A 21,060-nucleotide genomic window follows, 5' to 3' on the forward strand; every position below is an offset into this window, starting at 1 on the left:
TCGTGAACGATGGAAACGGAGCACTCCGTGCTCTGGATGGGTTCCCCCCGTCCTTCGTATCTGGAAGTGCACAGACATCCCAGCGAGTGGAGGAGGCGAGGAGGAAAAGACCGCATAGGGTCCTGTTGTGTGAGCGTCTGGAAAAAAGAAATGAGAAAAATAGCAGTATGTGGACTGAGCCACCACTTTACGACGAAAGTTCTTGCGCCTTGCCCAAAGACTTCCAGCCATTCCTACTGGCCTGAGGTGTCGTCGTAATGGAATGCTATTATTTATGGGGACTCGACGCCGATTCGAAAATGCGACGTTAAATTGCCCCAGTTGCGTCCACCCAATTGACCTCGCAAGACTGGTCCCTACTTGTGGCAAAGGGTTGCGGTGGGAACGCTCAGCCCGCCGCTAGAGCTCCTTTTATCGATGGATCTTGCCTTAACCCATGTTGTGCTCAAATGCCAATCTCCCGAGATTTTCTTATTGGAATGGGATCTCCAGCTAAGCTTTTTGTGGCTCAGTTTGGGCCGATGAATACCACGGGTTCCAGTTCCCCAGGCATTGGATGGACATAATATGTATTACTCCGGCCAGCAGAACATGAAGCTGGGGTTGTCGAGACCTGCGGAAATTTGTACAGGACCTCTACATGTAGTGCTAGCCTGGCCGAGATGCACGACTAAAGCAGTCACAACCATCGTTGAGACTCAGCATTCGCAACCTTCAGCTATCCGCTTTGCTACATTTCATAGTCGACTGCAGAAGTCAAGTGCGCTCCTGCAGAGCAATGCTTGAGGAAACCAAAAGCTAGGACTATCCAACCAATGAGCAATCCTTGAATGTTCCACGGGATGGGTCCAAGGTTGTTGAGGGGTTTGGGCCGGTATTAGGTGTCTTCAGTTCGATTTTTCTCTCTTCTCCCCAAAACCTTGAATTGATAATATGTACGGATGTTCTATTCGACCCACGGGGTTGAGACGATCATGGTTGAGTCAATGCATGTATTCCGTAAATCTCCGAGTTTTCTGTTGTTTCTGCGAAAAAGAAAGAGAGATGGGACTGCGGTTGAAATACGGTTATCAGTCTGAATAAGCTTAATTTGTCTCTAACTATCTGCATTGCATTGATAAAAAATATACTCTTGTTGGAGAAAATTCGTCAAGTAATGATAATGCTGTCGGGAATCAAACGTACGGGGGATGATAATTCGCCCTTGGTCACAAATAGTAATGTTTTCTCTGCGAAGACCTTTTTAATGTACAGGTGGGAGGGCTCAATGTTGCTCTTGTAAAAGCACCAATCCATCGGTGACTTGCGCTCGAAGTGCAGGATCTGAAGTCACTCCATACCGTGAATTGGTCTCCACGACCAGATCTGAAAGTTTATTTCGACGAACTTGGGTGTCGAGTATATGATGCAAGACATTCCATGGACAGGAACATACCTATACCCTCCGTATGTAAGTATGGAGTATGTATGTGCATACATACTGTGTCTGGGCTCGATAGGCTTCAAGCGTGGGGGTTTTCTTTAGTAAGGAAACGGACAAAACTCAAGAGCTGCCTCTGCGGTTAACACCCATTGCTCGCCACCACAGATGAGTTTCCTCGATCGCATCGCCCCTGTGCGCAGGAGCCACGTACAAGACACACATTCATCCTCCACGAGGCTCTTTCCACCGTGCCAAGCAATGACAGACGGCACAGTGTTTAGGATCGGGGACTATGTCCTTGTTCCCCGATTCTGGATAGTGATCCGAGCGCACCGGATCGGTGGAATTCAGCAGATCCTTGCCCCTAGAATAATTGGGTCTGGGCCCGATCAGCTTGTTCAATATTCTCCACTCCAGAAGAGTAACGGTAGGAGCGCGCGCAGAAAAGACTCCGGCCAGAATCATCCGCAGGGTCGAGGCGGAGTTCCGCAGAATGTCCACCATCTATGTGCATATTCCCAGAGAGTAAGTACGAGATACCGTAAATAGAACACTTGCTGGACTGCATCCCGATGGAAATATAATCGGATGAATGTATCTCCAAACTCCCACGTTCGATCTCCATGCGTACGTGCTTCCTCCCAGGTTGTTCAAAGCTGCAACAGGAGCTCACCAGCTTCATTGTCCTATCACCCCCCCACTACTCTCTCGCTACATGGCAAACTCTGGTGGCGATCACTCGCCGAGGCCTTTTCAGCCGGGCTGCTTGCCACCAATTGGAAGTACCAGGGGCATGTGGGGTAGCCTGGCGTCGACGGGAAGAAGCAAGCCGTGCATCAATCATGAAGGTTCGGCGATGTGGTGGAAAAGGTTGGGGCATGTGGGATTTAAAGGGCCACAGACGCACAATCACGCAGGCAGCGGCGTCAAAGGCCACGAGAAAAGCCCCGATCTCAGAAACTTGCACCAGGTCTCAGGAAGCCCAGTAATAGACGGGCACCTAAGCAAAAGGGCCAATTGCCTGGGGAATGAGTTCAATTATCCCCAGCACCCAGGGCCGTATCATCGATTCACCGCACAGACCCGTCGAGCACAGGCCCTCCTAGCGAGCTGATCACTGTCCCGTCTTCTGCGCGCGAACTACAGGCAGTATGAGAAGGCGGGAACGCCTGGGGAGCAGCCGTGGGAGTCTTCTCGTAGTCAAAGCAACCATCCATCTCCTTTCTCCGGTGACGAGTGGCTCCGTGAGTTAGAGGGGATTCACCTTTGCAGTCTTTGTCATGGTGTTAATTGGTTATTTGCTCACCACGACAATCTCGCCGGTCTCGGCTTTCAAAAACCGGGATCGAAACCTCAGCTCAATGGCGGAGAAATTATTGAAACACTTCCTGTCGACCGGCTCAAGGGTCCCGGAAGTAACCCTCAAAAGTCAATCAAGCACTCACTTCTCAAACGGGGGAACACAGATTGCAATCGTTCGCTTGCTCTGCATCGAACACTGAGGGTAGACCCTAGGCCCCGATTTCCCAGAATTTTGAGTGACTTGGCAACTGCAATTGTTTCTTTTTGAATTTCTCTGGTTGGTTTGGAACCGGTGCCAGCTGGCACCTTTCATTTGATTTTGGTCTGCAGAAACCCGCGGGTAGTCAGATCCAGATGGTGCATCAAGCCGTTTGTTGCACACTTGTTTAGATTTATAGGAATGCCATTCGGGGTGTTAATGCCCTAACTGCGACGTCATTGCTGCAGCCGATGGCTTCTTCGGCCGCGATGTGAAGCAGAGCAATCAATTCCATGAAGCAGCCATGAATTGGAGGCCTCGATTCTCAAATCCACACTTTCCATATTGCAAGAATATCAATCTGTCAATCGATCATTCCTCTTGCTCGAATTTTCATATTCGGAGATATATCATGTTCGAACAAAAATTCTTGCAGGGCTATCTGATTTTTGAGTAACAGAGCTCACCCCTGTTACTATCAGTGCCACCAAAAAGCACAATGGCAGTGAAGTCTCTTATATTCGATGCTTTGCCTTTTCAATGCAGCTATCATTGACTGGAGCGATCCTCTTTGAATTATGTCATATTCTCACTGCTGTATTGGGAAAATCCTGATTCATTCAAAACAACTATGAATTTTCATACGTGATAGATATAGCACTTCAATTCTGAAGGATACTCCATATTGAGCAGCGCGGACCCCAGAATCCTATGCAGCCATCCACCCTGTGAGTAATGAAGTCCTGGGAAACAGATTTTCCCTTTCCTCCTTACCCCCTACATGCTTTTTTTTAATTGCACAATGAAGCTTTTCTATCATTCTCCAGGCGACACAGATGGCTCATAAGCCGCTGTGGTTCATGGCGTTTTCCAGTAGCACAAATGTGGACCTAGGCTTACTTACTGCCTCCTGTACGGAATGCTAAGCTGTTCATTTTTTGGAAACACTGGGACTCCCCCCCCCCAAAAAAAAAAAATCATCTCGGGGACACAGCTGATGGGTGTTTGGCTTTTAGGCAAAAGTCTCTCGCTTTGTATGAAGTACACCCTAAATTTGCCCTTATCCTTACAAATCGCTACGCCAATAAGATATGGATAACTATTGACCTTTGAAGTGTTAATTAGAAACATCAGCTGAAGCAAAACGACTCGGGCAACGAAATCGCTTGCATGTTAGTGCTGTCAAACCAAAACTATGCCTTACCGGCGGTATGGGTGATATGGACAATGTGACAGCCAAGCTGCTGGAGCCCCATATTCCCGTGGTTGGACCGTTATGCTATCGCGAACGTCTCTATTCTCTGGGAAAAGGGGTGAATTTGACGCACAATGAGGCATTTTACGTATGCTTCCATGACCTGCTTTGTGCACCCGTCCGTGCTGATAACAGAATGCCGTTGGCTTTAAACAAGCCCCTGACAAGGCTGAAGAAGCTCCTTTTCGGGATTAGAAGCATGTGAAAATAAAATCAGAGCTCTATGATTGGTACTTTTTTTTGTTTTATCAGATTGCAAGTTGGATATATACAGCATACATGGACCTTCCCCACTCACTACCCGACATCGTGAATCATCTCCTGTATCACATCCACTTGCTGACACTTCCCGCTACGGCCGGGTTGTATTCCTCATCATTTGGGACGGATCCGACACTGTGGTACAGGTCAAATGCCCCGAATGCACCAATTTTTTTTTTAAAAAAAAAAGAAAAACGACAAGGTGCCGCGCTAGTCGAGATTCCCCAATAGCGGGTCCCAACCACTCTCCCCTATCCGTCTTCCGTATACACTCAACTGACCTCTCACAAATAATCCGTTAATCCCTTTCAGAATGGATTTTCCCTTTAAAGAACGGGCTCCTCCGTTACGAGGTTGATGATAGAGTGGCAGATTCGCCACCGTCCAACAGGCCTGCCTCTTTGACTAGTGTGTAAAACTGTCCGCCGCGTTTGATAAGCTCCGCTGGTGAATCGAATTCCACCACCCTACCACGGTCTAGAACAACGATTCGATCGCTGTCGAGGATAGTATTGATGCGGTGGGCGATGGTGATTATTGTCCGGTTTTGGAAGATGCTGCTTCGTAACATTTGTTGAAGGAGGGCATCGGTTTCAACGTCAACAGCGGCCTGCGGCGAGGGGTTGGGTTAGAATGCGTGATCAGACGTCGTTCAGGAACAGACGATGCTTACAGTAGCTTCATCCAAAACAAGAATATTGCTTGGTGTGAGGAGAGCTCTGGCGAGAGAAACAAGTTGTCTTTGTCCTTGACTAAGGTTTGACCCTAAGACGCCACAGTTTCAGCTTCAGATCAATGAAAAGGCGTCAAAGACAATGAATACTAACCTCCTTCGTGGACTTGAGCGTCCAATTGACCAGGCATACCCGCAACATGATCTCTTAATCGTGCATGTTCTTGATTTGGTCAGCCAGGATCCGTTGAAAGGCTATAAGCCGGGACTCTTAAATCCATGTTTGACTCACCCAAAACACTCCATAGTTCGGTATCATCATGAACGTGTCGGGGGTCAAGATTGTCTCGAACAGTGCCTTCAAACAGAGCCGCGTCCTGAGGAATGATTGCTAGACGGCCACGAAGGTCAAACAACCCGATCGAACTAATATTGAGACCATCGATACTATTGGATACGATATCGCATTAGTAACTCGTTCGGGACTGCGCATAAAGAGAGATACGGGTTAAATCCTTACCATATTCGCCCTTCGGCTGCCTCAATGATTCGGAATAGTGCGAGCGTCAACGAACTCTTTCCAGCTCCTGTTCGCCCTACAACTCCTATTTTTTCGTGAGGCTTAATTTCCAAGCAAACATCCTTGAGGACGAGATCCAAGCCCTCTCGGTATCGGGTGCTATAGTGGTCAAACGTTACACCTCCTTGAGAAGGCCAGCTGAGCGCCGGGCGATGTTTGAAGATCACGTCAGGTGCTTCACTCGGCAAATTTGCATACTCGAGCACTCTTTCCACAGAAACGATGTTTGTCTCGACCTCCACCGTTTGACGGACGATCCAGTTCAATGATTGAGTGATGTTAAGTGCGTAGGACATTGCAAGACCAACCATACCAGCCGTAAGCTTGCTACCAGTTGCCACAGAGATAATGGACAGCGATGCTGCCCCAAGGATGACCACAGAACCAATGAACTCTAGACGAACTGCCAGCCACCTGTTTGCGTTTATCGAAGGGAAATATGCACGGAGGTTTGCATCCGTTCGCCATTCGTTTTCCAATGCGAATCGCTTTTGCTGCCTAAACGCCCGGATCGTTGAAATGCCACCGAGAGTCTCTTGAAAATGAGCAAAAATAGGACTTTTGGTGATGCTGTCGAGGCGTTTGAGTTCTCGAGAGGTCCGTAGATAGTAACTTTGATAGCTGAAATATACGAAACCAAGGGGGACGATGAGGACGAGGAACAAAGGTGTGGATATTGCGATGACGATCATGGTAAACATAGCACGAGCACTGTTCGTGAAAAGCTACAATCAATTCGTTAGCTCAAAATCCGCGTATGTTTGCTCGTAAACTTACCATGTTGAACGTGCGAGCGAGAATCTCGTCGACACGATATATATCACTACGTACATAATATTAGCAACAAGTTGGCCTCGAAATGCTAGCATAACTTGAAACTCAATGACCAGGAAAATGGATCGACATACCTTGAAAAGCGGTTAAGGATTCGACCAGCTGGGGTCGTCTCGAAGAAACTCATTGGAGATCTGAATATCGCAAAAGCCATCCTTTCATGGAGTTTTCGAGACGCCTGCCCATCATTTTGTTAGTACACATATAAAAAGGAGACTTGGGTAACAGGAACCATACCTCAATAGAGCAGAATATCCAAAGAATCAACGTCTGCAGAATAACTAAAGCTGAAGAACCAATACCAAATGCAAAGTAAATACCAATATATTTTCCAATGCTCGGGTTTCGCCCTTCGATCTCGTTGATTTCAGACCATTTCTTTAACCAAAAGCTACCGGCGACTTGCATTGAATGGGCTGCGAGCAAGGCGACAAGGTAGAGAGCAACAGCGTATAGATTACTGGTTTTGGCGTATTCGCCATATACGCTCCATTTTACCTTTCCCTGCTCTGCAACCTCCTTGGTTTGCTTCGTTTTGATGCCAGTCTCTTCGTCGATAAACTTCGTCCGGGGATTCTCGGGACTTGCGGTGCTAGCTCGCCTGAGAGTTGCCATGCTTCCTCGTCGGATAGTGCCGCCACCGCTTCTCATTGGAGCGAGTGGAGCTAAGCGTTCCTGAGCTTCTTCAACTTCAGACAGATTTTCGTCGTCGCTTGTCTCGATAGCGGTGAGGGCCTCCGAGGTTCGAGGGCTATCGTCTTCTCGAGTGCTCTCACTTGATGCTGAACCATCCTCACTAACCGCAGAGCGAACTAAACCTGCCACCTCCCCTTTCATAGCGAGTAGCTGCTCGTAGGTCCCTTTTTCAATAATGGTGCCACTCCTCAGGAGTCCGATAAAATCAGCTTCTTTGAGAACCGGGATTGAATTTGTCGCAAGGATTCTTGTTTTACCGCACAGAATTCCAGTTCGGCCTAAGACTCGGTTGATAATATGCCTTCCCACATGCTGGTCAACCGCAGACAGAACATCATCAAGTAGATAGATATCAGCACGAGCATACACCGCACGAGCTAAAGTCAAGCGAGCCTTTTGACCACCGGAAAGTGAAATTCCTCGCTCTCCAACTTCAGTTTGGTCCCCATCTGGAAGAATTTGGAAATCGTCCAAGAGCGCACATGCTTCAACTGTCAAGTTGTAAAAGTGAGGATCCCAACGATGACCGAAAACAATGTTCTCTCTGACGCTTGCATTCATAACCCATGCCTGTTGCGCAACGTACGCAACACGCCCCCGCATAATGACTTCGCCATTAATTTTCCAGAGGTCACCCAGTAACGCCTGAAGTAATGATGATTTTCCTGCACCAACACGGCCGACAATGCAGCTTAACTCCCCTTTCCTAGCGCTGAAATCGATGTTCTCGAGAACACGTCGGCCTTCATGCCTATCCCACGTAAAGGTTGCATCTCTAATGCGTACAGATTCATCACCAGCATGTGAAACGGGATCTTGGCGCAACACAGCGTCAGTCTGAAGCTCATCGGCGGTAAAAAATGTCTTCAATCGATTCACAGCAACGGACGCTTCTATTATCGATGTGATGACCATGGGAAGAATGGATAACGGGAACGTTAGGAGGTTGAAAAGGGTTAGGGCTGGAAAGACGATCTCCGTTGTTAGCGGTTTATCATTCGTCAAAACGAAAACGGCGAAAGTCGAACAAGACACCAAGAACGGAGTCGACGACCACGTAAAGTTGGCAACGGATTGTGTTGCCCCGATTTTTCGCAGGGTATTCAATTCAAGGTCATTGCGAACGTGGTTGAGCATGTTCATAAAGGCCGCATTCCATGCATAGAGCTTGATGCTCTTCATATTATTTAAAATTTCTGTCATCAACCGCGTCCTTCGATCCTTGTTTCTCATTTGCTTGATCTGGAGATTTTTCATCACCTTCGCAATTAATCCATTAAGAGGAATCATTAAGATCATTGCTCCAATACCAGCAAGCATACTCAGGCCGACAAGCTGGTAAAGAGACACCATGCAAAGCACAATCTGGAATGGTGCAGACCATAATTGCATGCCAAACTGTGCCAAGTCAGAAAGGCGCTGTTGATCAACTGCCATATAATTCACGATATCACCGGTAGATTTGGAAGCACGACCTTCGTTTGACAGCTTCAAAGATTTGGTGTAAATCATTGCCGTTAGAGAGGATTTCACTCGCATTCCAGTCTCAAAAGCTCGTTGGAAATATTGATGAAGGCAAATGGTCTGGACCACTGATACGCCGAACATGCCAAGGGCAATGGCGAGACCCCTTACAACAGGCTGAGGATTTTCACCACGATATGAATCTATGAATAATATCAGAAAGCGAAGCAATTGGGGCTGGACAAATGCAAAGATATCGCTCCAAGTCTTGACTAGAGCCCCTCGGAAGTAGGGTCCGCCGAACGCCTTGAATAAAGCACGCCAGAGTGATGGTCCCTTCTTTTTTAACTCCGCGTCCCAAACTTTTTCAAGCTGATCGCCGGTTACACGAGTGGTATCTCTTTTACGCAGATTCCACAGGTCATCTTGCGTAAGAAAGTTTTTATAGCCATATTTCATCAAGGGAGTCATCCATGAGAATGTCAGTACCGAGAAAATGTCGGCATACTCATAGGGACACTCGTCTTCATCCCCTAACGCATCGTAAGCGCTTTGTTTCTTGGGAACCATATATTCCAAGACAAACTCCAGAATTGCAACGCCGAGGTTCACGTTAAAAATAACAAAATAAGGCAGGCGATCTTGGTAGGCTTTCCGTGAAATGAGCGACCGAAGCTTCACGGCGTGAGCAATGATGTAGAAAACCCAGTAGAAGAGGACGACTCCATTCGGCTGTCGACTTCGCCAGTGTTCATAATACTGAGCCATGTATATCACCACCAAAGAAGCGAGCAGGAGGATCGTGGACCAGAACCTGAAATCTTGGAACCAAATTCCGGGGAACGACTCAACTTGAAGAGAAGCTTGAAGAGCGACGAGGAAGAAGATGACCCAGATAAGAGACTGTCCCTCGATTAGCCTGTCTGCCGCGTATCGCCATTGAAGAACCATATACGTACCAGTTTCGCATAGAAATGCCAATTCTTCTGGACAGGTTGGGCGGTGCGCCGTCGCAAGAGGAGCCATAAAGCCCCCGCACCCATTAGAAGACCCCATACCGAGACGAAGAGAATCCAAGTGTCCATAAAGCACGGTGTGAAGTCATATCTACCAGAACTGATCGGGCCCCATCCTTCAGGATCACGGCAAAGGGGCTGGTGGCGGTTGGAGAACGGTTCACTATCGGCGGAGAAGTCCCCCAGGATCACCTGGGAGTAGGCATTATCGGCCATGTTCTGATCATGGAATTGACGACCAGAAGATGAGTGCTTTGCAGCAAGAACCGTTAGCCGGAATGGACAATCGGTTGATGATGTCTAGTCGCAGAAACGGTGAAGAGCTTAGGTCATTTTCACATCCTTATGAAGCGAGCCAGACGAGCAGCCGAGCTTACAAAGCTGTCGGTCGGCTCGTTGCAGTTAGCTGAGTGGACGGCCAAGACAGCCGCTAGAACGTGCGCCAAGCGAGTGGAGCCACATGGATGACTAATTCAAGCGGAGTTGTCGGACGAAACACTCGGAGCTCCAGAGCGTTACTCCGCGGAATACGGCCCAATACGAAGACGCTTCTTATTGACTCCGGAATAGCTGCTGCGAACCAGCTGCAGTGCAGTATCAAACGGATACCACTATCACTTTTAGCGCCTCCAAAGCTCGGTGCAGTTTTTCGGGCGGGTTCTTATTACGGAATAGCGCGGGCTCTCCTTGAGCCGCTCTTGGCTAACTCTATTTTGACTTATATAATTGAAGGTTATTCCATCGTCATCGCTTGGCTATGGCAAGTTGCACGATACAAAGCAGCGACAGTGGAGGGCTGCCGCTACACCATGTCGACACACAGACAGAACCCTGAAGAGCTTCTAAAGCAGCCTCTCTATGGTAAGTGTATTTAATTAGTTACTCTCTGTGGATCATGAACTCACAGCGGCTTTTCAGTCTTTGATCTTCCCAGGGAGCTCTTGGCAACTCTAGCAACCAAAAAGACCAGCAGCCACCCCGCCATCCAGCCAGACCAAGACAGTCCTCAAACCACCAACGAACATGGAGAAATCGGAATTGCCAATTCTACTACCTGCTCTTTGTGCCAGGTATCCTTTAATAGTGTCAATGAGCAACGAGTCCATGTACGATCAGACCACCATAGATACAACCTAAAAGCTAGACTGCGGGGCAATAAAGCACTAAACGAATTGGATTTCAATCAAGCGATTGGAGAGCTCGATGAATCAATATCCGGTTCAGAATCGGAGCCAACCGATGAAGAGGAAGATGGCCACAAAACCCCGGATAACAACCTTGTCGCACTCCTGAAGAGACAAGCTAAACTGGCATCACCTGAGACTGATCCTACCGAAACTTCTCAGTATAAGCGTACTGGAAAACAGCCATTACTATGGTTCAAAAGTTCCCTTCTTCCTCCAACAGTATTTTTGGGAGTTTATCGAGCGCTATTCACAGATTTGGAACAAGACTCGCAAGATCAGTTGGTTTCGTCACTGCAAAAGAAACAAACCAATTCCATAATACGAAATTCGAACCAAGACTCCCAGAAAGCTGCCCCAGATCAGGCTCAAAGCAAATCTACCCGGCATTATTTTCTATGTATGATGGGAGGAGGTCATTTCGCTGCAATGATCGCATCAGCTGCCTCTGAAATTAATAAGGGGGCCGGCGGTATCGAGAATCGAAAGCCAGTCATCATAGCCCATAAATCATTCCACCGCTACACTACAAGAAGGAAACAAGGAGGTTCACAATCTGCCAGTGATGCTGCAAAAGGCGCTGCACATTCTGCCGGCTCTACATTGAGACGGTACAATGAAGCTGCGTTGGAGAAGGAGATTAGGGATCTGCTAAAAGACTGGAAACATATGATCGATAAGTCGGAGCTTCTATTCGTGCGTGCGGCGGGACCCACCAATCGAAGGGTATTGTTTGGCCCTTACGACGGGCAGGTATTGAAACCATCAGATCCGAGATTGCGTGGATTTCCATTTAGCACTCGTCGGGCCACGCAAGCGGAGCTCTTGAGGGCTTACACTGAGTTGACGCGGGTAAAAATCAGCCATCTTGATGAGGCTACCCTAGCGAAGGAGCAAGAAAAGCATCGAGAGGTGGTATCACCGAAACCAGCTGCCCAAAGGCAAAAACCAAAGATCTCAAAAGAGGAAGAGGTAGCTATTCTTCATACGTCACAGATACAAGCGCTTATTCGGCGGTCAAAAGTTCCCGGGCTATTGTCATACCTTGCGAATAATACTATTCCTGCATCGTTCAAATTCCATTCTTCGGCCTCTCAACCAATCCACCGCTGTCCTACTCCATTGCACCTTGCTGCAAGTTCTAGTGCACCGGCGATTGTGATAGCGCTGCTCACCAAAGCAGGGGCTGATCCCACCATACTCAACGGAGAAGAACGCCCTGCGTTTGACCTTGCGGGCGATAGACCAACACGTGATGCCTTCCGCATCGCCCGACATGAAATTGGTGAAGCATCCTGGGACTGGGAAGCTGCTCATGTGCCGCCCCCAATCTCGAAGGAGGAGGTAGATTGCCAAGCAGATCGTGACAGGAGGGCCGCTGAGAAAGCTGAGGCGCAGAGGAGGGAGGAAGCATTGGAGCGCATAAAACAGGAGGATGCGAAAGGCACAACGCAACGAAAAAGGGCGGCGAGAACGCTTACGCCTCGCGAAAAAACTGCGTCCGAAAGGAGAGAAGAAGAGATGCGAGGAATGACCCCAGAAATGAGGATGAGACTGGAGAGGGAGCGTCGAGCGAGAGCTGCAGAGGATCGTATGCGAAGAATGCAAGCTGGTCAGGGACCGTGAGCCCGGACGACGTTTGGCCCTTATTATAGGGATTTCAACCTAGCCGAACTTTTTTCCATAGTCCCAAGCATTCTTGCATGTGTGTGGAGACCTTGCCATCCGACTGTGCAGCAACTTGCATAGTGTACACCATTGTGGCTGCGTAGCAGAAGCATATCTTATTCTGCTGCAGCTCTGTGATATCCGAGGTATTCAAACCGCTTCTACCCCATGTTATCCACCGATCACAGATATTAGCGATTAATCTCGCTCGGGTCACATCCAAGGCCATAAGATACAAAGCAGCGCGGACTACGTCCGTTATTTTGTAACTGTTCGGAATATCCTTCTGAGCGATCAGCCATGATACACAGGCCTTTGCAACAATTTTATTGCTGAGCCTAGGTGAATTCACAACCTCCGTCACGCGCTTCTCCTCATACTCTCGTTTTAGCCTTTGACTCTCTCGATAATCGTCCTGCATATTCCACATTGTAGCCTGCTCTCTCGCTCTCCGCGACGCTTCGGCTTGCGCCGGTGGCATTGATCTCTCAAGTTGCATTTGATGATGGTTCTCCATGAATCGTCGGTGCGTCTTCCACGGATCGTTAAAGTTTGGCTTTGGCCTCGGCCAATGAGGGACCTCGTGTTCCTGCATGATTCCCAGTATCTCCATGACACCACATGGCACAGCGTCTCGTTGCGTGGACTGAACAACGTCAGAGGGCAAGGCGAAGTTCCACGCGCCGGTTTTCTCGACATGTGCTAAGGACGAGGCGATGTAGACGAACCACTGTACGACAATTTCGCCCAAATTACTGATCTCTCGAACCCTACCGGTATGGGTGTTGGAGTGCTCAAAGAAAACACGGTCAATTGTGTCCCCTTCTAGACAGAATCTGATGCTATCGCTGCGGTTTGCTTCACCATGCAGCGCAACCCGCTTTTCTTCAATCAGAACGAGAAGGGATGGCGTTGTTGAGACAGCATCTGTATCCTTGCCTTCACCTTCTGTTGGCTCTGTGCTTTCAATTTGCCCTTTCTCCCCCGTTGAGGCGGGCTTTTCGTCCGTAGCTTTCCGTTTGCTATCATCGGGTTCACTCGAGGATTCTTCGTCTATCTTGATAATGCAGTCACTAGATTTGTAACTCTCGTTATCCAGATTCGCACATGTAGTAGAGGCCAACCCCGGCTGATGAATCCTCATCCAGAAGGGCGGCAAACATTCTTTACTTCGCGTATCCCAGTCACTGCTCCAATGCATTTTCAAACTCAACACCCCGTCGGAATCGTCCGGCACTCCAACGCGTAGCACACCCCCGAATTTACCCTGCGGCGGGCGCATCAAAACCGTCCCTGTCGGCGTCCACAGCCCACTCGTCCTTAGCATACTCCAACCATTCTCATCCGGTACCGCCCCGCGATCCAACAAGAACGAAACCAATTCATGAAACTCAATCTCCGCCTGGGGAACGCGCAGCTCATCCTTGTATTGAATCCGATACAACCTTTTACCCGTGACCAGGCGATTCCAGTGGAAAAACGACCAGGTGCCGCCCTTGAGGGACGATCGGGCTGGGTTGAGCTGCCAGTACTCGGGATCAAGGTCGCGGTCCAGAGGAGTTATTGTGCATCGGGGTAGCTCTACCTCGACGACGCCGGACATCATGCTGCCTCTGGTGACGGCGGAGTCAGAGTGACCGTTTCGCGCCAGGGCGAGACGGATGGATCGCAGAACGAGAAGTGCGCGGATGCAGGTGTATATGATCGGCATGACGCCGAGTACGGCGAGGGGTACACCGATGTAGGTGATGATGTCGGACGCGCTCGCAGACATCGCGGTGAGGTGTGCGCGATTCAGGAATTCCTATTTTTTGTGCTTTGCGACAGTTATTAAATAGGTATTCCGTACTCCGTAGTTATTCGTTTTTAGCAGGTATCTGACCAAATCAACCAAATCTAGGGATCTTTTAGAGCGCAAGGTGATCAATTGCGATGCGCCTTATCGACGTTCATTCTCTGCCGTAGCAATAGGAAGTAATTGCTTCATACCTCCATGATAGGAGGCTTACCACTCGGTCGCGGGCTTCATTTCGTATCTCCTGAGTGAGGTCGGCTCCGCTATTTTTGGAGTCAAAAAAAACGCCTCGCGCTAGTCACGACCGTCACGCGTGCCTCGGATAACGAACCAGCCTATACTCCCGTACCTTGAGGGATTTCCACCTTGGACATTGATTCATGGAAATCCCGGGACGACCTGGTGGGAATATAATGCTGAATTCAAAGCAAGAGTTCTTATGGTGGGTTAGTTCTCATTCTAATTTCTAAAACACAGAAATTACCTCCATACATTCTAACCACAGTATCTCAACTCCATCACAGCTACAGCATCAATTAAGAATCTACCTATGTATAAAAGCCAATGTCGGTTGGCTTCACCCATTCTCCTGCATGAACTTCTCCTGGCTTCCGGTAGTTGACGGGCTGGAAGCAAATGGGGGGCCCACAAAAATTCAAATGCAATCGTAGTTAATCGTACACGGAAACATTTGTTTGGTATCCTTTCTCTTTTCTGTCTCAGGGGGATTGAACCGGCCAAGGTCAATGGGGCAAAAATTCGAGGAACGGCATTGTCCACAGTAGACATGCAAAATTATATCCCAAGCTGTCTTCTGAGAAAACAAGCACCAAATTATGGAGAGAACAAAACGGGCACTCTCTGTCCCACAAACGATTTCCACGCGGACCACCACCAAGTGCTTAGTACGGCTTGACAGTACAGGAGTGAGGGCCTGTTTTTCCTGCTTGTTGATTCATATCAAGGTTCTTCAAAAATTGGTTCAAAATTCTACAGCTCTCTTCCGAATACACAAGGTGGATCGTCTTCACGGCAATCTACCCCGTCGTCATATTGATCAACATCCCCATGCTACCTCCAGTCAAGCCATTGTACAGGAGACTCACATATGTACCTGCACGGAGTCAGCAAGCTGGGGAAGAGAGCCTGTCTCGAAATCGTGTTCGCTAACCCCCGAATCGGACTGTTAGCTGAATGGAACAATATTTTTTTCTATTCCTGCAACGTGTTTCTTGCTGGCCTGTTATTGTTCTCTGTTTCAGCTCAAATCCGTTGCTTTAGCTCAATGAAGCTTTTATGGTGTTAGTTAACCTAACTTGATCACCATTTGCTCATGTGCCCGTACGCCATCCAGTTTTTCAGGACTAGATGCGGTCGAAAACACAAGGCACCAGATGCTAAAGATTGTGGACCCTACGACGAGCATCACAAGCTGAGTCGGGCTCAGCTTCTCAGAAAAGATATTTGGTTGATTTGACAAAATTTATCATTCTATAGATGCTGGGAGGTTAATAGGCCATGCCATAAAATAGGGCAAGACCCCAGCCCATGGATATTTATGTGGCTGCATATCCCAGCTGTTGCCGTTGAAGCGCTTCACTGCAGTGACCATGAATGATAATAAATTATGCTGACAGGCTCCTAAAATGAGAATGCTGGAATCTGCTGTTTTGTTGTAGGTGAAAGTCCAACCCTTGTGGGGATCCAGTCGGATGCGAGTGTTGTCTGGCATGAAGTGTAAGGTTCTACTGGCAACGAACTCCTGGTTCTGGGGGGTCTTCCTCTTTTTTGAGGCGGAAATCTCACCGTAAGATCTGCTTTACAGGGACCTAGAGGCCAGTTCAGCGAACGGGACAAGTCTACTAGGTGCCACCATGTTGTTTGAAAGAATTCGCAAAGCCCTTCCATACGGATTGCATTTCCTTCAAGGTCAGCCAATTGGTTGATTTGGTTGAGATCTTCCGAACGCCTTCAGCGGCCGCGCAAATTCCCAGGTGCAGAGGGTACGCATGTCATTGGGTACTGAATGCCCCAGGTATGATTTGCCCTACAGAGCATAATTTTATGTGCTCTCAAGCAGGATTTCTAGCTATTCAAAGCTCTATGTTAGTCGTTACATTCCGATAAAAATCTCCAATGACGCCCAAAGCTTCAACCAATGTATTTATGCTGTGATCATGGTTGCCCTTGTTGATATTATCATTCATAAATGAAAGTGCTCTATTCATAAATCACTTGTGGATTATCGGCCGGTGATGTCCAGGAGTCTCTGTCCACTTGGAGCATTCCCAGGTATGAAGCAACTTATTAGTGCTATATATAAGTGATTGAGAAGATATTTATATGGTAACCAGCAGGTTTTTGGGAGATGTGCTCTGCCGAGGAGCAGGCATGTGTTATGATTAATAAAATGTATCATTTGCATTTTGGCGATATGTAGTTTAAACCTTTCTTGGAGTGATTGGGTTAGTATTACTACTGGTAGTACTGTAGTGATATAGTGACTGCTTCTGCAGATATGCCAAAGATTTAACCTGGCAAAAAGCGATATGATATGGGTATGTCCATCAAGATTCACTGTATGTCTTCACAAATGTCAGCCTATTCAGGCAGTGGCAAATGACTGAAGAATCTGGCGGGAGCAACTTCTACTCCATTGCCTCGGTAGATTGATTTACTTCTCTTCCTGACGATGTATTTCGTATAACTCACAAAGGTAAGCTGTTTATTGGATATCTTTGTTTGGAAGATCAATCTAAGCATAATCAGGAGAGTTATAACTGAAGGTGTTTAGGATCAGTTATAGATGTGTCAGAAACCAACTATGACAATGGGTTTCAAGTCGTCGCTAATCCACACATTGCTGAAAAAAAAAGCCAAAAGGTGCTAGCGAAGTGATCTTAGGTCACAAAGAATTTGTTTTTCATACTCATAGCTCGGCCTTGCTGGTCGCAAGAGTTTCGAATCCAGTAAACAGAGCTTTCATATTCTGCATCCTGCAGTGATGATGCAATGGAAGAAAAACAATGAAAGGGTAAAGCTTCTATGGTGTCTTTGAGAAATATGAAGCTCTCAGCCTCTGGCTTGCACTTTTTGCAGGCAGAACAAGTAGCTTCGATGCTCAATAACCAAAATTGATCGACATTATTTCGGTATTATCTACCTGGGCTGGTGCGGCACAGCGCATATCAGATTCACAAGTTGGGTATCATTGCTTTGAAGTGTTTATATGCATGTATGATGAAAGTGGTGCCTAGGAAAACTGTATACGACCGGTCTGAGCCGTATTAAGTAGCCCGGCGATAAGAAAGTAAAGAAGAACTGAGGCCAAGAAGACCCAGGCTGGGGGTAAGATCTGGGCATGCATTTCACTCTGAAAGGTAGCTAGGGCAAGAAGGGCTCAGTAACAAACCGCTTGTAGACAGCAAAGTAGAGAGAAAGGAAGAGAAAGAAGAGAGGAGCAGAAAAGAACATTTTATAGGGGACAGCCTGCTCGGGTTAGTAAGGAGAGGCTAGTGCGTCCACCGCGGTCCGTGAGGTTATGGTGCAGAGGTGACGAAATATCGGCTTTGGCGCAATAGACTTGGTCATAGCAAGTGAAGGTGAAAATGTGGCATGAAGATAATATATTGCTGGAGCCTGTCTAATGTTGGGGAAGCGTGCTCGCGCGTTGAGATAATAGAATCAGTGTAATAATACAATGTGCTCATGGACAATGACTCTATCGAAGTCAGTAAACGACCTAATTTACAAGAGACAAAGAACTATCCCTTTGTTCGAGGGAAAAACGGAGGAGAAAAGCCCAATTGTCAGCCCAATTGTCAGCCCAATTGTCAACCAAATTGACACTGCACATGGGAGAACGTGAAACGAGCGAAGTCAGCCACTGCGAGACATTAAGGCATCAAGATATTAGAAGATTAAAAAAAAAAAAAGGAAATGATAGGAAATGATATAAATACCAAGGGAAAAAAAAAAAAAAAAAAAAAGAAAAGAAAAGAAAAAGAAAAAGAAGAGGAAAGAAAGAAAGAAAGCCACAAGATCCGGATAGATGAACAGCCCATAGACACGCCAGCCACCCAGTGCAAAATCCCAGTCCGGGCCACCCAAACGCTAAATTTCAGCGGACACAAACCCCCAGAGACGACTCCCAATTAGATGAGTGAAAAGGAAATTAGCAGGGAGCGCAGAGTCATCTCCAGCTCTCGTGTATTCGGGCTCTGACCATGCGCTTGCCGCGACGTAAACCAACGTTGCCTTCGCCAACGAGCGCTTTCCAGCGTCTGCCAACACTATCGTTATCCTTGCCCATTCTTCGCGCGCAATCGGTCCAGTCCCGTTTCGAAAGCTTTAACTTCTCGAGCACCAGCTCCACCAGGCGACCATCATCTTCACTTGTCCAATCTGAACTCGAGTCGACAGGGAGTTTGCTGGCATCGTCTCTCGAACTGGGTGTCGCTGGATCGGAGTCGAAGTGTCGCGATTCACCCCCAAGGCGATCTTTCAGCTGCCGAGGCGATAAGCTTAGCGTGGCACTGGAATCACTCAGCGAGTCCAGTGCCTTGAAATCCGACGAGTCCAAGCCCAGGGGTATCTCTGGAGGTGCGCGACGCCGTCTCTTTGGCGTTGAGAATCGGTCACCAGACGTTATTCTTCCGCCGCTCACTTGATCATCGTCATCACCATCACCATAATCATCGCTGTCATCCTCATATACATCTCTTCTTCTTTTATTTACTCCACGCGGTGGTTTGGCGATGGGCTTTGCGACGCGGGTCATGGTGTTTGCGCGGATCTGCAGCGGGCTCTGGAGCCGGTCTGGTTTGGATCGACGAGGAGATGAAGCGGGGGAGACATTGAGGAGGGACTGTAGGGAGCGACACGTCCCCAGAAGGCCGTTGCCGGCGATGAATCCGTCATCGCAAGGGGGAGGAGTTGCGGGGAACAGGCGGGTCGAGGGGAATCTGGAGCGAGCAGGCGGCTGCCGTGACTCACACGACAATGCAGACGGGAGGAGCATGTCCGGCACGCCAGAGGACGATGCGCGCGGTGGGTGGGAATGCGTCCGGCAAGGGTGTGACACGGGGAGGAGGCGCGTGTTGTGGGTTTGCGACGGCCGACGAGCGGGAAGGCCAGAATGCGCCGGATGCGATTTCCGATGACTAACGACGGAAAAACAAAAATAAAACCGCAGGGGCGTGTAGAGCAGGAAGTTGCGCTCCGATTGAGCAGCTGCGACTGGTGTTGCGACAGTTGTGTGTTGTGGGAAAAAAAGGCGAAGGGACTGTTCTGGGGCAGCGACGTTGGGATGAGGGAAGGAGGTTGGGAGGGAAAAAGAAGAGATTTGGGGGGGGGGGAAGGAAAAGAAAGGAGGGAAGGAAGGAAGAAAGGGAACGGAAGGAGGGACGGGAGTCAGGGAAAGGGAAGGAACGGGGGGAAAAAAGACAAAAAGGCAAAAAAAAGGAACCGGGCGAATCCCTGTCCGTGCAGAGGTGACTCTAGCGTGGGCGGAGAAGTGGGCACTGCAGCCAATCACCACGCGCAGATGGCCCAGAAAAAGGTTAGTGGACTGCTGGGTGGATCCGCGTTAGTGTCAAAGTGGGCTTGGCAACCTTCTTTTGCTTGTCGTCCGGCTCCTTCCCATTTCCCCTCTTCCCCCCCCCCTTTTTCTTTTTTTTTTTCCTCTGCGCCTTCCCCCCAGCAACAAGCCAAAACAACCAAACAAATGGACGGGGGCCGCAGGAAGGAAGCAACCATGAAACCACTGCCGGGGAATCTGCAGGGGCCCGCCTGCTGCAAGAGATTCTTCAGCCAGCTTCGGCTTCCCATCGGCCCTCTCCCGTCACACACTCCCGAGACAGCGTCCGGTTATTCTTAAAACGTGTGTGTCTCTGGATTAACTAGTTATTGCATCCTCCCTCCTTCGTCCCAGCACTCCAAAACAGAGCGTAACCTTGAGGGAACGCGCCGCGTAATCTGAACCAGTGGAGCACACCGAACCCAATTGCTTCACGGAAAAAGCCTCGAGAGTCCGCCTTGCAGCATACTCAGCCAATGTGCTCGCGCTTTTTCTCTCCGTGGCTGAAGAGGCGGTTTGCTTGGAACTGAGCGCAAAGAGCAGCGGGAGGTCCTGACGACGCCGTACGTGCCAATCAACTTGATTGCTTGACATTCACGGGCCCATGTCCTTTCCTGCAAAGCTATGAATTGTCTCGGCCTTTCTTAGTCGCGCTATCCATAATCTGAGATGTGCCGGTACCGATTTCTAGCGCCCCTAGAGCCTTGATCTGCCGTACATACTTCAGGCCAAGCGGCGACGGTCAAGAGTACATGGTAGGTGGCTAGCCGATGGGAGAGCCCTAGAGGTTCTGTGTAGCAATCCGAAATGCGCATACGGAGTACTTGGGGTGCACATAATGCTAAGACCAGAGAGACATTTTAGACTTGAATTGCCCGCTACTCGGACGCCGTGGCCCTCACGAAGCCTGTATCTTCTCGCCAGCCATGGAGCACTCGCTGCTCGAACAAGCACCGTCCAGCCACACAGGACTTGCGCCGGAAGAGAGACAGATCTTTTCCATGTAATTGCAGTAACTCGTCCAATCGAAAATCAATTCTTTTGAAATTTTTTTTTTTGTTTTTCAACTTTTCTGTCTCGAATGCCCCTGCGTGTTTGTGACGTTAAGTCGCAGATCATCATACAACGGTTA

The 21,060-nt window shown here is 48.6% G+C and overlaps 4 protein-coding genes across 4 annotated transcripts; 1 reads left to right on the plus strand and 3 right to left on the minus strand.

The window, feature by feature from the left end:
• Window positions 1-4,398: 4,398 nt before the first annotated feature.
• Window positions 4,399-9,978, minus strand: D8B26_006559 (uncharacterized protein). The gene is made up of 9 exons (XM_003069484.2): window positions 9,647-9,978; window positions 6,765-9,590; window positions 6,602-6,705; window positions 6,471-6,516; window positions 5,634-6,418; window positions 5,406-5,560; window positions 5,268-5,336; window positions 5,114-5,205; window positions 4,399-5,050 (listed from the first exon to the last, which is right to left on the minus strand). Exons 1-9 carry the CDS (start codon window positions 9,917-9,919, stop codon window positions 4,787-4,789), a joined length of 4,614 nt encoding a protein of 1,537 aa, XP_003069530.1. The 5' UTR covers window positions 9,920-9,978; the 3' UTR covers window positions 4,399-4,786.
• Window positions 9,979-10,490: 512 nt separating this feature from the next.
• D8B26_006560 (uncharacterized protein) lies at window positions 10,491-14,012 on the plus strand. The gene is made up of 2 exons (XM_003069483.2): window positions 10,491-10,564; window positions 10,622-14,012. Exons 1-2 carry the CDS (start codon window positions 10,513-10,515, stop codon window positions 12,511-12,513), a joined length of 1,944 nt encoding a protein of 647 aa, XP_003069529.2. The 5' UTR covers window positions 10,491-10,512; the 3' UTR covers window positions 12,514-14,012.
• On the minus strand, window positions 12,548-14,724 carry D8B26_006561 (uncharacterized protein; the record flags this gene model as incomplete). The annotated part of the gene is made up of 3 exons (XM_066125226.1): window positions 12,548-14,359; window positions 14,565-14,644; window positions 14,700-14,724. 3 exons carry the CDS (start codon window positions 14,722-14,724, stop codon window positions 12,548-12,550), a joined length of 1,917 nt encoding a protein of 638 aa, XP_065981307.1.
• A 3,459-nt stretch (window positions 14,725-18,183) lies between these two features.
• Window positions 18,184-20,179, minus strand: D8B26_006562 (uncharacterized protein; the record flags this gene model as incomplete). Its single annotated transcript, XM_003069481.2, has 3 exons — window positions 18,184-18,198; window positions 18,576-19,512; window positions 20,082-20,179. The coding sequence occupies 3 exons, from the start codon at window positions 20,177-20,179 to the stop codon at window positions 18,184-18,186; spliced, it is 1,050 nt and encodes a 349-aa protein (XP_003069527.2).
• Between the last annotated feature and the right edge of the window lie 881 nt (window positions 20,180-21,060).

Source organism: Coccidioides posadasii, chromosome 3 (genome assembly GCF_018416015.2).
Source record: "Coccidioides posadasii str. Silveira chromosome 3, complete sequence".
NCBI lineage: Eukaryota > Fungi > Ascomycota > Eurotiomycetes > Onygenales > Onygenaceae > Coccidioides > Coccidioides posadasii.

Bases quoted from the DNA above. Each gene is read 5' to 3' on its own strand.
- D8B26_006559 (XM_003069484.2), bottom strand. From the start codon at position 9,919: ATGGCCGATAATGCCTACTCCCAGGTGATCCTGGGGGACTTCTCCGCC. The intron at 9,591-9,646 runs GTACGTATATGG...ATCGAGGGACAG, and splicing joins GGCATTTCTATGCGAAACTG to TCTCTTATCTGGGTCATCTT. The intron at 6,419-6,470 runs GTAAGTTTACGA...AATTGATTGTAG, and splicing joins TCGCTCGCACGTTCAACATG to CTTTTCACGAACAGTGCTCG.
- D8B26_006560 (XM_003069483.2), top strand. From the start codon at position 10,513: ATGTCGACACACAGACAGAACCCTGAAGAGCTTCTAAAGCAGCCTCTC. The intron at 10,565-10,621 runs GTAAGTGTATTT...GCGGCTTTTCAG, and splicing joins TCTAAAGCAGCCTCTCTATG to TCTTTGATCTTCCCAGGGAG.